This window comes from Anthonomus grandis, chromosome 13 (genome assembly GCF_022605725.1).
Source record: "Anthonomus grandis grandis chromosome 13, icAntGran1.3, whole genome shotgun sequence".
Taxonomy (NCBI): domain Eukaryota; kingdom Metazoa; phylum Arthropoda; class Insecta; order Coleoptera; family Curculionidae; genus Anthonomus; species Anthonomus grandis.
The window spans coordinates 13,126,735-13,141,735 of NC_065558.1; the positions used below are offsets into that span (position 1 = coordinate 13,126,735).

General features: G+C 32.1%; 1 protein-coding gene across 4 annotated transcripts in view; it reads right to left on the reverse strand.

Annotated features, from left to right (window-relative positions):
* LOC126744211 (neural-cadherin-like) overlaps positions 1-15,001 on the reverse strand; it is a 232,507-nt gene that overhangs the window by 21,913 nt on the left and 195,593 nt on the right. For all 4 annotated transcript variants that reach the window (XM_050451570.1, XM_050451569.1, XM_050451568.1 and 1 more), the window contains 11 exons: positions 10,019-10,145; positions 9,754-9,963; positions 9,502-9,686; positions 9,289-9,444; positions 8,997-9,233; positions 8,859-8,945; positions 1,791-1,960; positions 1,355-1,728; positions 986-1,298; positions 369-925; positions 121-310 (listed from right to left, as the gene is read on the reverse strand). In XM_050451570.1, the coding sequence (XP_050307527.1) occupies positions 121-310; positions 369-925; positions 986-1,298; positions 1,355-1,728; positions 1,791-1,960; positions 8,859-8,945; positions 8,997-9,233; positions 9,289-9,444; positions 9,502-9,686; positions 9,754-9,963; positions 10,019-10,145 (2,606 nt within the window). The remainder of the gene's footprint in view (positions 1-120; positions 311-368; positions 926-985; positions 1,299-1,354; positions 1,729-1,790; positions 1,961-8,858; positions 8,946-8,996; positions 9,234-9,288; positions 9,445-9,501; positions 9,687-9,753; positions 9,964-10,018; positions 10,146-15,001) is intronic.

The window sequence follows — 15,001 nt, forward strand, 5'->3', positions numbered from 1 at the left end:
TGCATCTAAAAAACCCAAAAAATAAGAACATTTATGAAAAATTAAACAAAAATATCAGTGTTAATATGTTCAGTGTTTACAAAAACTGAATTAAGAAACATTTGTTCAATATTAACTTACGTGCATTCAAAATCATTCCACAGATCCACGCATTCAAATGGTCCAGGACAATGAACGTTCATACAGGGTTTATTTGATGGACAACCCCGATCCAAGTTCCGGGCCATTGTAGCTTGGCCCCATTGAGTGCCGTTCATTGCTGGTGGAAGAGGTAATTGCTTACCTTCTAGTCGGATATCATCAATGCAACCTATTGAAAAAGTAAAGTTTTTTTATATCCTTCAATAAGTAAGAAATGAGGGTCTTACCCTTTTGATAATCCGCATAAACCTCAAATGTTTTTACTCCAGTATACTCCGCCTTCCCGCCGGCGTATACTCCCTCCTGCTTATCAACCAATAACCACTGATGGCCTCCAAAATGGAACGTTTCATTATATCTCCGTCCCTCTCCACCATCCAGTTCCAACGTTGCCGCACTACCATATCGAGAAACTCTGGCAACGTGCCACTGCCCATCATCCACAGGTACTGCGCTCAACCAAATATCTTTCTCTTCTGTCCTAAGCGAGTTCAAATTGTACCTAAAGTACAGTCTGGAATCTTTTATTTCCAAAATGCCGTATTCGCGATTGTGTTGGTCTGATACGCGGAATAATTCCCCATGGACCTCGCGTGTGCGGAATCTGAGCTGAATTTGGGTGGAGAATCGATCCGGTTCGAAGCTTAGAGCATATTTTACATAGGATTGAGGGTGGAATGTTGTGGGTATGGTGGGAGTTGTACATGAGGGTCCGATGAAGCCTGGGTGGCATTGACATTTCACTTCGTGCATGCTGCCTACGCATGTTCCGTGTTCATAGCATCTATTAAAGAGGATATTTTAAAGCGTACAATATTTCATTATAAATTAATTACTAAGTTACCTTGCAGTCGTATCAGTTCTTTGGCAAAAATCGTCAGTCTGCGGACACCCGGCCATACTGTGCCTAGAAAGTCCCGGATGTGCCAAATCATACAGCTTCGAATTGTGGAATAAATTCCGGATGCAACCGTCAAAACTCTTTCCCACAGGCATGTATTGCCAATGGTAATAAGTGGGATCAAACTGTTCTACGTAAAGACCTCCAAGTTGTAGAGGTGCATTGACATTTAAGTACTCGTTAAAGGGCGGAATTGTTCCTTGAGCTTGGCAGCTAGAATCATCGAATTCTGGTGGAGTTCCATCTTCCAGTTCAACTAAATTAGGATTAAAACATTAATATGAACAAAAAAGTCATTCAGGCCTATCTTACCAATATCAGCACTTTTACAAAAATCAACCACCATCCGGACATTCTCGGTATCCCAAAATATATCCAGCCGATGCCACTCGCCATCATCCAAAGTCTTTTTCGTCTTGACCCTTAATTCCAAAGTGCCACTACCGAAATCTAGTAACAGTCTTGGATAGCCGCGTTCCAGTTCTATCGCGATGTAATCGGACACCATCACCTCATCCTTTTCCGGTGGTACTATTGGGCCGTTATATAATAAAAGTCCGTCCCCTTTTCTTGTTACGAATTCGAAGTGTAAGTGACTCTTATCGCACATATCGAGGGCAGGGTACCATGCCCATCCATTACCTCGGAAACTTCGAGCTGTTTGTTGGCAGCGAGGACCGTTATATCTAGATAAATTTAAAAAATATTAATTAGGGTGACTTTAGAGGGGGTGCTTAATTAAACTTACCCTGCAGGACAGGAACAGCTTAAAGAGAACCGGGTTTCACTACATCTTCCACCGTTATAGCAGGGGGTGTTTCGGCAGTTTTCTTCTTTGGAAAAGTTTCTGGCGCCACAGGTGCATTCGGCCATTACATCCACTCTTACACCAACGAGAGCTGTTTTATTTGCATTGACCTTAAAGTTTTTTTGTATTTAGTTTTGGGGTTTTTTTCTTAGATGAATTAATAAGAAAACGTATCGTATACTGTAGTAAATGGACTGAAAGATTTGACATTTTTTCCTAGATTCAGTATGGCTACGAAGAAAACCTAGATTTTGTCTAAGGTCAAATTTTAGTTGGAAAATAAAACAAAGCATAGGAAGAAACCTTTTTATTATTATACAATCACACTGGTCAGTAGTTAGCTAAGATATTACCAACATTTCAAATTTTAATTGGACAACAAAGAAAATACTTTAAAAGTTTGCTTCTTAGTAAAAAGTTAATGACAAAAATAATTTTAAATTTACAAGAAGGTTAAGGGATATAAAAGAAATAATTTTTATCAAATATGTTTTTTTTAAAATACTTCAATTTTATATATAGGATGTTTTTTTAATATTGCGATACAATTTAGGGAGCAGGGTGTTCCTTGGACGCAAATAAGCAAAATGTTTCTACGAACATATGTCCAAAAACGTCTTAGATTTTACACTACAGTGTGGTAAACTTAAAAAAAAAAACTTTAATAAATTTAATACATGTATGTATTTGAGGCATGTATTGCACTGTTTTAGCGAAAAAACTTAAAAGAAAATACTAAAAATAGAATTTAAAAGTAATACTTGATTAAGATACAGATTTACGTGTTCTGACTATCCACAATAATGGTTTTCATTTTTTTATGCCAGGACCGTGCATCGGACGAAAACTTACCTAAACCAGATATACTCTAAAAAAAAATAAAGAGACTAAAATTTCTATTTCTAAAATTTCTATTAAAAAAAATTAACAATGCAAAGCCCACATGAACGCCAATGACGAATATAAAAATTTAAATTGCGTTTAGGAAAAAGCGCTATGGATGCTTAGAAACTGCGTTCCAATTTTCATAAACATATTTACAGAGGTATCAAATTTAGCGAAAAAAATAAGTTTAGAACATATATTCATAAGAACTTTTTTGTTTGATTTTCGTAGAAACACGCCCCTGAATTTTGTCACAATATAAAAAAAAACACCCTGTATAATACTGTAATTATACCAGTAACGTACTAGAAAATCATAGCCTTACAGGACACTCTTGGGATATCCAAGTGATTTTTTGTGATATTTTAAAACCAGAAATATTCAAAATAAAAAAGTAAGAATATCAAAGCAGCATATGGACAATAAAGGCAGGGCACATTATATATTTTTCAAAAATAAATAAGAAAGAATGGAGATTGCTGAACATTTACAAAAATCTGTAGGAATATTTTTGTTCATTTTATTGGGGGTAGCAAGGGATAGAAGAGGCCCTAATTTACCAAAAATCTCAATTTTCCATTGAAAAAGTTTTTAATTTTTTTTTGACAATATTAAAAAGAAGAAATTCATAAAAATTTTCCATTCTCAAAACGAGTATGTAAAAACTTATTGAAATTGGCTAATTTTGATTTTTGACTTAAAGCCAGCAATATCTAAAGGTTAAAAAGAAATTATATAAGATATATAAGATATAAGACAGGTCAAATATATGGCAATAAATAAAAAATGTGAATTTAAGCACTGAAAAATTTTATATTTAAAGATAATCCTTGGAATATTTGGAGATAATTTAAAAATAAATAAAAAGTATAATTCTAATAAACCTAGAATGTTACTTCTTTTATATTTATCAGGCACAATGAACACAATTCTTTTTTAACTGCATATAAGCTAAAATTGATTATCACTTTCAATAATCACTTCCTTATCTTGTAATTAATATTTGTGATCTAGATTTTAGTTTTATTTTATTGATCATTCGATATAAAAATAAGTTTAAGGAACATATATTTAACAAGTAAAATATATAAATAAAAGTAATATTAAAAAAATTACAACAAAATATTTATATAGAACGCAGTTATTTTTGATTTTAATCTCTAATTTATTGGAAGAATAATATCAAATTAATTAGTTAAAAAAAAGCTTTTCAAATTAAATAAAAAATTTCATTAAATTGGCAAGGAAAGTTTAAGCAGAATATTAAAAAAAAGAAAACAAAATGAGGTATTTCTAAGCACTTTTATAAAACGTGATATTGCAATTAAAACTCTAAAATACAAATGAATTGTTTCTTTAATTTTTTTACTTGGCAATAACTACGAAGGTTAATTAAATAAAGAAAAATATACTTTTATAATTAAAAAACTATATATTTCTCATTTTATATATATGAGGAGCGCCCAAGCAAAAGCAAACATATGATCAAATTTAAAAAAATTAGTTAAATATTGGATCGCTTAGTAATGGTAGCCACACGCACAAAACTTAAAAGTAACCTAACCAAAAGCAAATAAATCCGGACCATTTCATATGTTAAACATTGCTGGCCTGAGCAAAAACGAACAAATGCTCAAGTAGCGCCCGATCAAAAGCAAACATATGTTACCAGCCAATCAGAATCCGGTAAAATTGATCAGGTGACGGAAGTTTGATTTACGCACTTTGGGGCTAGAGGTTCGTTTGATGTTTTTATTTTTCACGTGTTTTTGTTTTGAAACAGTAGTCAGTACGTCGTATTTAGTACGTTTTTCTAAAGTACCTATTTAAGTAAATAAAAGTGTGAGTGTTAAGTTTTTTGGCATGGAGGAGATTGACGAGGCTTCAGTGACAGTAAGGGAAGCAGCAAAAGGTAGCAGAAAGAAGAAAAAGAAAGAATCTAAGCAAGAACAAGCAAAAAAAGCGCGGATTTGTAGACCTCTGGGTTCCAAGGTTTTTGTGGGATGTACTCATAATTCAGCACGCTTTTCATGCAGTAAAGTTCGTCCTGGTGATGCCTTGTTAATTCGTGAAAAGTTGCAATCGTGTGGGAGTAAAGTTGCTCAAGATAACAAAGTTGCGAATTAGATAAGTGTCTCAGATATTAAAAAGAAACATAGGCATCAAGAAAATTGTCGAGTTAAACCTCACTCGTTTAACGTTAAATATTATGTGCCAACGCAGACAGGAAAAACTGTTACTGTGTGTAAAAAATTATTTATGCATTTGACTTGTTTAAAAAATAATAGATTAAATAACCTTTGCAAATTAATGAAATCTGGAGAGTGCATTGCAGAAAGGAGAGGAGGTGATCGTGTTGGCCATAAATCATTTAAAAAAAAGGAAAAAGTGCAAGAGTTCATAGGAAATTTAAAAGGTACCGAATCACATTATAATAGAAAAAAGTCTGTACGAATTTATTTGCATAGTGAACTGACGCAAAATAAGCTGCGTGCAATCTATAACGTATTTATTGCTCCTGAATTTCAGGTGTCTAGGACAATGTTTCAGAGAATTTTTTCACAATTTAACATTAGTTTTAAATCGCCTGCTTGCGATGTTTGTACATACTGCACGAGGCTATCACTGCAAATAAAAAGTAAAAAAGATATTGCAAACAAAAATAAATTGCAGCTGGAGAAAAGAGTGCATAAAATGAGAGCAGCTGCATTCTATTCTCTGCTACGTAAAGATGATAACGAGGATACGACAACGTATTGTTTTAATTTGTAACAAGTACAGCCCTTACCAAAGACACCGATCCGGCAAGCATTTTATTCTCGTCAAATTAGTTTTTACTGTTTCTGTGTTGTTGACCAATCCTCCAAAGAACCATTTTTTTATACGTGGACAGAAGATCAGGCTGGTAGGGGATCACTTGAAATATCTTTAGCCTTATTAGACTTTCTTCAAAAAAATATTCGAATTTGTGGTAAAAAAAACGTTAGATTGTTTTGTGACGGATGCGCAGGACAGAACAAAAACAATATTGTGCTTCATGCTCTATATGGATGGCCTGGTTGTCCAAAAATAGTGAAAGTTCTGTCCAGAATATAACTTTGTATTTTCCAGTTCGAGGCCACAGTTTTTTGCCTGCCGACAGAGTGTTTGGGAGGGTGGAACTTTCACGAAAACGAAAATTGAAGAAACTGACCTCTATAGTTTCCAAGAAGGAGTATTTTGAAGTTTATGAAATGTTTGGAACTGTTCGTACTCTCGGCGAGGACTGGGTTTTACAAGATACTAAGGCACTTTCCGCAATATATCGCAATTTAGACAATATTAGCAACTTAAAGCGAATAAAGATCCTCAAAGAAAAAAAAAGGAGAACGTTTTTCTGTTTTAGTACATGGTCATATGTATCACAGATTTGATGAAGATACATCGCCTGCTACACTATTAAAAAGAGGAGTGTCGCCTCAGAAAGCTTGCTCTTATGTTATGAATCAGATTCCTTTACAACACGCAATAGCAGGCCCAAAAAAGAAAGATGTGGATTCCCTTCTAACTCAACTTTATGGTGAAACATGGAGAGAATGTTTTTCTGCTAGAAACTGGTATTCAGACATCCTTGATGATGGAGCAACCCTGCCAGAAGTATCGGCAAGTTCAGAAGAAGATACCGCAGAATATAACTGCTTAAACGATGATCTAGGTGTGCATATTTGAAGATAAATAAAGTTGTGACTGCTTAATTTTTGTTTTATTATAAAGATTAATTTTAACTATCAGCTTTGGGAGCCTGCGAAAACAATAAAATATAACTTAGCAAAATTAAGTGGTTTAAACAAAAGCAAATATCTTATTCGATAGTCTGATCAAAAACAAACATATTATGTTAAACCCAATTAAAACCAAACAAATGGATAATAAAAATGTAAATAAATCTTTTAAAAATAAAATATAATTTGAACTCTTTAGTTTTATTTTGTTGCTAAATAGTACAGAATAGGTTTTTTATTTGTTTGCATCTTTTAACATTCTACAATGCAAATAAAAATATTTTACGCTTTAACTCAGTTTTTTATTTCAGGCATTTGTTTGCTTTTGCTTGCGCGCTCCTCATATAAAGTTTATTTTTGTTAATAGAGAAATTAGACATTACATAACTTTAATGATAAAAGAAAGTACTTTATCTAACATTCCCTCTTTTTTAAAATTTTTGATTTATTTGCCTTTTGTCGTCAAGTCCATATCATGTATTTCTCATGTAATTCTCATTAACCCAGTTTAAAAATAAATATAATTAATTTTTATTAAAAAAAAAAAGAATTTTATTTTTATTTACTTTAAAAAACATTGACCAAAAATTCAAAGTTCAAATTAGGGCACCAATATTTTAAATTTAGTTTCTTAAATAAATGCTATCAATTTAATTATTTTAAGCAAAAGTCTGATTTGTAAAAAAAACTTTTCATTACATATTGGTAAAAAGAGATTTACCAAGAATAAAAATAATAAAAAGCTATTTTTTTCCAAGAACAAAATTATAGCCAATGCCGTTTTCAAAAAATTTTAATCTAACATCTCTATATAACGTAAGTTTCATTGTAATGTTAAAACATTACATATTAAATATTTTATCTATACCGGTTTTATTCTATAAGTAAAAATATTACGATTTTGCAAAATAAATTCGAAAATAATTTAGACAAGAAAATACTATATATTAAATTTTAATTAAAAAAAAAGAACAAAAAATTATAAACTTCGGTACTGAGCATGTAAATATTTTGATGAAATTTTGTTAATATGGATGAACATTTATATTTTTCAATATCTACCAGTATAAGGTTCCAGCTTATCACTGAATTATTTAGAAGAAAATATGGTACTTATAGTAAGTGTTAAATATATAAATTATTATTTTATTGAAAGACATTATTTTATATAAAAGTTAACACCTAAAATACCTTATATAATAAGGGACTATACCAATAAGGGAAATAAAAAATGCCATATGATTTTAAATAAAAAAATACTTCCATAAGGATACATGTATATAACATAAGAAATGTTGAAAAATAGAGCATTAAAAGATTAAACAACTAAAAACTAAAAGGATTTTTTGCTAATCTTTGGCAAAAAATTACTTAATCCAAAAAATAAATATAGACAGTTTTCTCTTATAATATTCACAAAAAATATTAAGAAAATGTTTTGTAACTACTATAAACATATATTAAACAATTTGAATCACTTTGTTTTTATACAAGGAAATTTTTTAGCCTCCGCATTTTTTGTAAACTTATTTATTTATATTTAGCTTTTATATTCGTCGCATATTTGTTTTCCGACAAAAATGTTAAATTTTTTTTTTGTAAGGTCCATTTTTGGTTAAATTATTAATAGCAAGATGATAAAGCGAGCGTCAGGCATAACTCGCGACATCTCGGGGTACACGTGCAAAGTCTGAATATTGGCGCGACTTTTAAATCGAAATAAATAGTAGGAAATAAATACAGTGTTAAGAAATATTTTTATCAGTCTTAAGTCATTGTATTTAGTGTGTATGTGTGTCAGTTGACTTTTTTCATGTATCGAGTGTTTATATTCACACCTAACGATCAGTAAAATGGCTACAATATAAGATTCCTTAAACTATATGGAAGTTAAGAGAATTTTATAATTATATTTAATATTTTACTGTAGTCTGAACCTAACTTATATTTACTAAGTGTAGGTAATTAATCTAGAAAACTATATTTGCTACCTAAGAAATATTTTATTTATTAAATGCATTTAAAGCTTTAACATCCTACAAAATCAAGAATAAAATGCAAGAAGGAGACTAGTATGAGAAAAAGTCAAATAAACTATCCTGAAGATACGGTTAGCAGCTTCTTATTTTGAAAAATAACAAATTGGAACAAATAGTAAAGAAAAAAGTCGCCTTGGACAGAAGTTTTGATATTCATTTGGCAAAAGAAAAAAATAATTTATTATTATAATTATTTTAAACTGTTAATTAAATAACAAAATTAACATTGTTAAATCAGATTTCTTAGAACCTAAAAATCTATATGAAAATAATCTAACCAATATACTAATTGTAAAATCATCAAATACAGTTTGAGAACTTACCATATACGGCAACGCACTAATATCCAAAGTATTCGTACAGGAGCCTTCACACATCTGATTTTCATATAAACACTCGTCAATTCCAACCTATTAAAATACAATTTTTAGCACTAAACATTTAATCCAATACACTCTTACCATAGTTATATTAATCCCTACAGCCCTTTCAATCTCCTCTCGATGCATCAAAACCATCCCGTTTAATCTTACGGGTTTATAATAAGGAGAGCCACCGTGGGCAGAAAATCTAATATCCGTAACAGGAGGGTGTTTTCTACGCAGTTGAACACTGAACACGTCCACATTTTCCCTATCGATGTTTAATAGTTCAGCAATTTTATCCCGGAATTTCTCTGCCATTGACTTGGGGAGATCCTGTATGAAAAATTGAATAATAATATGGAACAGAGAGTGGCTTATCGGGACTTACATGTAATCGATAATCCCATACTCGTATGAATTGCTCGTCAGTTATGCCTGAAACCCGCACTGATCCAGAGTTTATGACCGCCTCATGAGGGATTTCTTTTACCGTTACTGTTACATTTGCTGGAACATCTGTTTGTGTATGTTTCCTATCGTATACCTGAAAAATTTATAGCGTTTTAATCAGGTTGCCATATTTGTGGTGACCTTTTAGCACCTTAAATCTTAAGTGGTAAATTCCGTCCCTAGTACCGTGACGCATTGAAATCATGCCTGTGTCCTCGTTTAATTTAAATCTTGGATGTTCGGAATTGTTTTCCCAATAGAACTTTTTATCGGGCAAATCCCAGTCATCCAGGTCGTAAACATACACACGACCTATTTCGGTTTCTGGAGATTGGCCTAAAAGAAAGAAATATATAAATGCTTATAGAAATAAAAAATTAACTAATATATATTGCCCACTTACCTTGATAATTATAAACAAAAATATTCTTTGTTCCCGGTTGCATTTTATGATCATTAACATCCCCAATAACCACAGTCAAAGTGCTTGTACCAGTCATAGCCGGATTACCATGATCCTTAATAACAATCGGAATATGATACTCTTTTTGATCCTCCCTATCGAAAGCCCTCAAGGCCGTTACTATGGCCATTCCATCGCCGTTTGCACCCTCTAAAAGAAAGCGATTAACATTATAAAAGAAAACTTTTACTCCCATTAAACTTACTTTGATCCTGTTCCACTCTAAAACTGCCCTTAACGAAATCGCTAGCGCTTGGGTCCATACGAAATTGGAATGGCGGTCCATTGCTCTTTGATCTGTCATCGTCATCTGTTGCTAGGATTTCCACTACCTGAAAAGATAATTATGTTGAGGGTGTGGTCGTGGGGCAGCCAGGCTATAACCCAGGCCACAAGAAAGGGAGGTGTTTTACAATATACGGAAAGCAGGTTTTGATGAAAAGTATTATAGAGAAAATGGCTTTTAGTGCTTATAAAGGTTGTCCCGAAATTACATCGCAATATTTTACCAGCTGCATCTTTGTCTAAAATTGAGACAAAAACTTCATAGACAGGAATCTTGAAAAGTTAATCGTTTTTATGTTATGTGGGTGTTTTATAATTCCATTTTGAAGATGGTTTTTTGTTAATATTTTCGAAACGTCTGGTCGTTATTTTTCGATTTTTTTATCATATGCTACTGTTATTGTTAGTATCTGATTTTATAACATTTAATGCCATGTAACATAAAAACGATTCATTTTTCAAGAGCCCTGTATATTAAGTTTTTGTCTTATTTTTAGACAAAGATGCAGCTGGTAAAATATTGGGATGTAATTTCGGGACACCCTATATATGGGAGTAGAGGTCTTTCCGGTAAAAATAAAATAACGCAGAAGGAGAAACATAGATCAGTAAACGGTGTGCAATAAACATTTAGGGGATAACACATAACTAAAATATTTATCGTAAAAATATTATAAGGAAATTTCTTGGTTTTCAAGTTAAGAAAAAAAATATAGGAGCGTTATCTGCAATCGACGTTTCGACCTTTAAAGCAGTCATTCAAAAAGTATTACATCCTGATTAAGAGTGTCTTATTAACGGCCGAAATGGCGGAAACAAAAAAATATATGTTGCTCCAATATCTTTTGATTTGAAGTCAAGAAATTTCCTTATATTGTAATGTTACACTCTAAATAAATAAGTATTAACCGTGTCTATCAATGTCCCTTGAAACTGAAGAAAAAAAATGCCTTAATAAATGTATCAAAAAAATTCTTGTACAAAATTCGTTACACCTTTGGATGAATAGACAATTTTTGTTAAATTTTTAGGGTTTTCAAGACATATTTGTGTATTTTGACCTCGAATTGCTCTATGGCTCATAAACCGTTCAATAAAGAAAAAAGTTTAACTTAAAAAAATGTTGAATGCTATAATTGTATACAAGGTGTCTACTATAAAAACCGCCAAACTTTAAGAGGTGATTAAACAAGTCGTATAACATTTTTTCGAAAAGTCGTTAGTTCTTCTGGTATTTAACATTTTTTGATTTTATCAAATTTCTTTGTTTTTTTTTCATATAAACAAGAATATCTCCGTTATTCTTACCGCCACATAAAATTTAGATATACCATAAGATATGCTATAAGATGGGTATATTTAAGTTTTTGAGTAATTTTTGTACCGGGTGCAAAATTAGTGTTATCTTCTTCGTTGTCGTTTTTCTAAAATTTGGTAAACAGGTGCGTGTTTTTTTTTCAGCAAAAACTACTGTATTTAATATGCTTTCCAATGATATACTTATTTTTGTGATACCTATTTGTTTTCACAGCATTATCATGGGCAAAAGAAAGAAAACCACAAAAATTGAAAATTTTTAAATTTTATATTTCTTGATTGACCAAAATTAAAGAATCAAAATTTCATTAATCAAACCTAAAATTATTACAATTGTTGAAAATGTCTTCCCTCTTGTTTAATACATTTGATGCATCTTCTTCTGACACTATCAACAACCCGTTCAAGTTCAACGCGTTTTTGTCGCATTTCATTGCAATACACTAATTCGATTAATTAGTTCGTCTCGAGTATTAATGTCAATACTATAAACATTAGATTTTAATGTGCTCCAGACATAAAAGTCAAGGGGCGTAAGGTCAGGGCTTCTGGGCGGCCATCTTACTGAACCTTATCTTTCGATCCATTTCTCCCCAAAGCATTGATTCAAGGAATTTTGCATAATTCTGCCATTATGGACTGAGCATCCGTCCATTTGAAACCAAAGTTCCTAAAGGGCTAAGGGGATTTCCTCCAGAAAGTCAACAAGGTCATTATTTAATAAATTTGAACTCATTGGAATTGAGCCGATCAGGAAGTATTACAGGCCCGAAAAGGCGACCTCTTATTAATCCTATCCATACGTTGACCCTTATCTTATGCTGAAAATATGAAACAACAGTCGCATGAAGGTTTTCTGTATGCCATATATGGTTATTTCTTATTAATTCATTATTCCGGCTCTTGTAAATGTTGCTTCATCTATCCAAAATATTTGATCTGTTCCCCACTCTTGCGACTTATTCAAGTACCACCTACAGAATTGAAGCCTCACCTCACCATCTACTGGGCATAAATCCTGGACTTTTTTCAAATGAAACGGATGCAAATTATTTTTTTAAGAACTCTATGTACAGTGGAATGGTGAATCCTTAATGCAGCACCAATACGGCGAGTACTTCTAGATCTATCTTCTGTAACAGCTCTCATAATCGCAGGTTCTTGTCTCCAGCGTTGACCATTTTGACCACCTTCTCTAATCCGCAAACCTCGAAAGGAACCAGTTTCCCCACAGCGTCTGCAAATGTACCTACTTCTATGGGGCTGCCGTCTATTAGGACAACTAAGCGCATACTCCCTTGCTGTCAATGTGAAAACTTTCAGTTCTTGTCAAATTATAAATATCTATGCTTTTGTTTTAAAATCAAGTAATACATGGTTTGTGAATTTCCTTCTTTTGCGGATTCATTGCCATTTACAAAAGAAGGAAAACCTGCCTTTTTTCTTAAAGAATGAATATCGCGATATGTTATTTGTTTACGGCTTCTCTAATGGAAATTTGTGGAGTTGTTGTGTTAGGGAAGATAGATCTACAAGTACTCACCCCATTGGTGCTCAAAAGGTCAGGATATATAAAATTTGAAAATTTTCAATTTTTGTGGTTTTCTTTCTTTTGCCCATGATATTGATGTGAAAACAAATAGCTATCACAAAAGCAAGTATATCATTGGAGAGAATATTAAATGCAGTAGTTTTTGCTGAAAAAAAAACATGTGTCTATTTACCAAATTTTAGAAAAATGGCAACGAAGAATATACCACTAATTTTGTACATTTCCCAAATGTTACATTTAACTTCTGATAACGTCCGGTATAAAAAATTACTCAAAAACTTAAATATACCTATCTTATAGTAAATTTAATCTTATAGTAAATTCGCTTTCAGATGGTATATCTAAATTTTATGTGGTGGTAAAAATAACGCAGTTATTCTTGTTTATATGAAAACAAAAACAAAGAAATTTGATAAAATGAAAAAATGTTAAATACCAGAAGAACTAACAACTTTTCGAAGAAATGTTATTCGACTTTTTTGTTGCAAATGACTTGAATAATCACCTTTTAAAGTTTAACGGTTTTTATAGTAGGTTTTATAGTAGATATTGGAGCATCTTAATTTGTGAACGCACGGACGCCCTCACGGCGTTAGCACGCAACATCTTTAGTCAGTTGTATTGTTAATACTATTTTGACAGACAAAAGCTGCTGTTCATTTTTTTAAATTAATAATTTGAAACCAGAAATAAAAACGCTAAAGTTTCCAAATGATTGCAGGGAATGGGTGTGCAAAATGGCATAATGACGCAAAACGACATATTATAGAAAATGCTAAAATGAATTGCTAGATGACGCCTCTGCAATCCTTAATAAATGCCGTGATGCTACTCAGCATGGTGTATCATACTCAGCGATGCCAGGTCTAACATTTTTGAGGTAGATTTACCGTTTTCGTGCTTTAGCTACCCCTCTACCGCAAAGCTGTTTATATGTACCGTTAAAACATCTACCCATATTTTCAAATTAATTTCCAAAAAAATAGAAAAGAATTAATAAATATTAGTTATTACGTTTCGGTAATTTGCCCATGTCTTAAAAAAAATCGTCTTCGCACATGAAAAAATTGTCAATAGTTTGATAGACAAATTGCCGGTCTTTTGAAATATATGTTAGCGTTTTGTAGTTTAAGTTTTTAGTGAGTTTATAATAGAGCTAACAATAAAGAACGTAAAATATCAAAGAAAATATAAATTTTTTAAATTATTACATATTGATGACATAATATTTAAAAACGCGTCATTAATAAACCCTAAATGTATTTTTGAAGGCACATGGGAATCTTTATTAGTAGCAGATGATTATTTGTTTCCATTATCAAAAAACTACAGCAACTATCTACAGCTTTAATAGATGTCATTCAGTCCAAATGATGCCATTTAAGATAAATCAAGTTTTGATATTCACGTTGAGCAGTATGTTCATAATCCGAGGTACATAGATAGATATACCGAGGTATATCTTCTGCTCTCAAATTTTGCTTTTAATATTTCAATTTTCCTCATTTATCTGCTGATGCAAAAAGGAAATTTTCACAAATTAATTTATTAAAAACAAAATAAAAGAACAAACGACCCACTAACAGTATTGTTGGTCTGATGCTTTAGAAAGAATAGTTAATGCTATAACTAAAACATTAGTCAAGAATTATTGTCATATAATAATAATAATAATAAATAATGTTATGCGGCAAAACAAAATCCATGCCACATATAACCCTCCCAATCATAATATAGCAGAAGTTTTAGACACTCTCAAACAAAAACTAAGCGTTGCTGCACAACGATTTCGAAGATATAAAGAATCTAACCTTAGGAAAACATCCAATAGGCTGTTCCAGAACAACGAGAAACAGTTTTATCGGAGGCTTAGAAGTGTCACCAATAACGGCAGCGGTAAACCACCATCTAAACTACAAGTCAGGGAGTTCTGGGAGTCAATCTGGTCCGTACCTACAACTCATAACGTCGAAGCACCCTAGATACAAAAAGAGATTGACAGAATGGAAGAACTAAGACCAATGGACGAGCCGA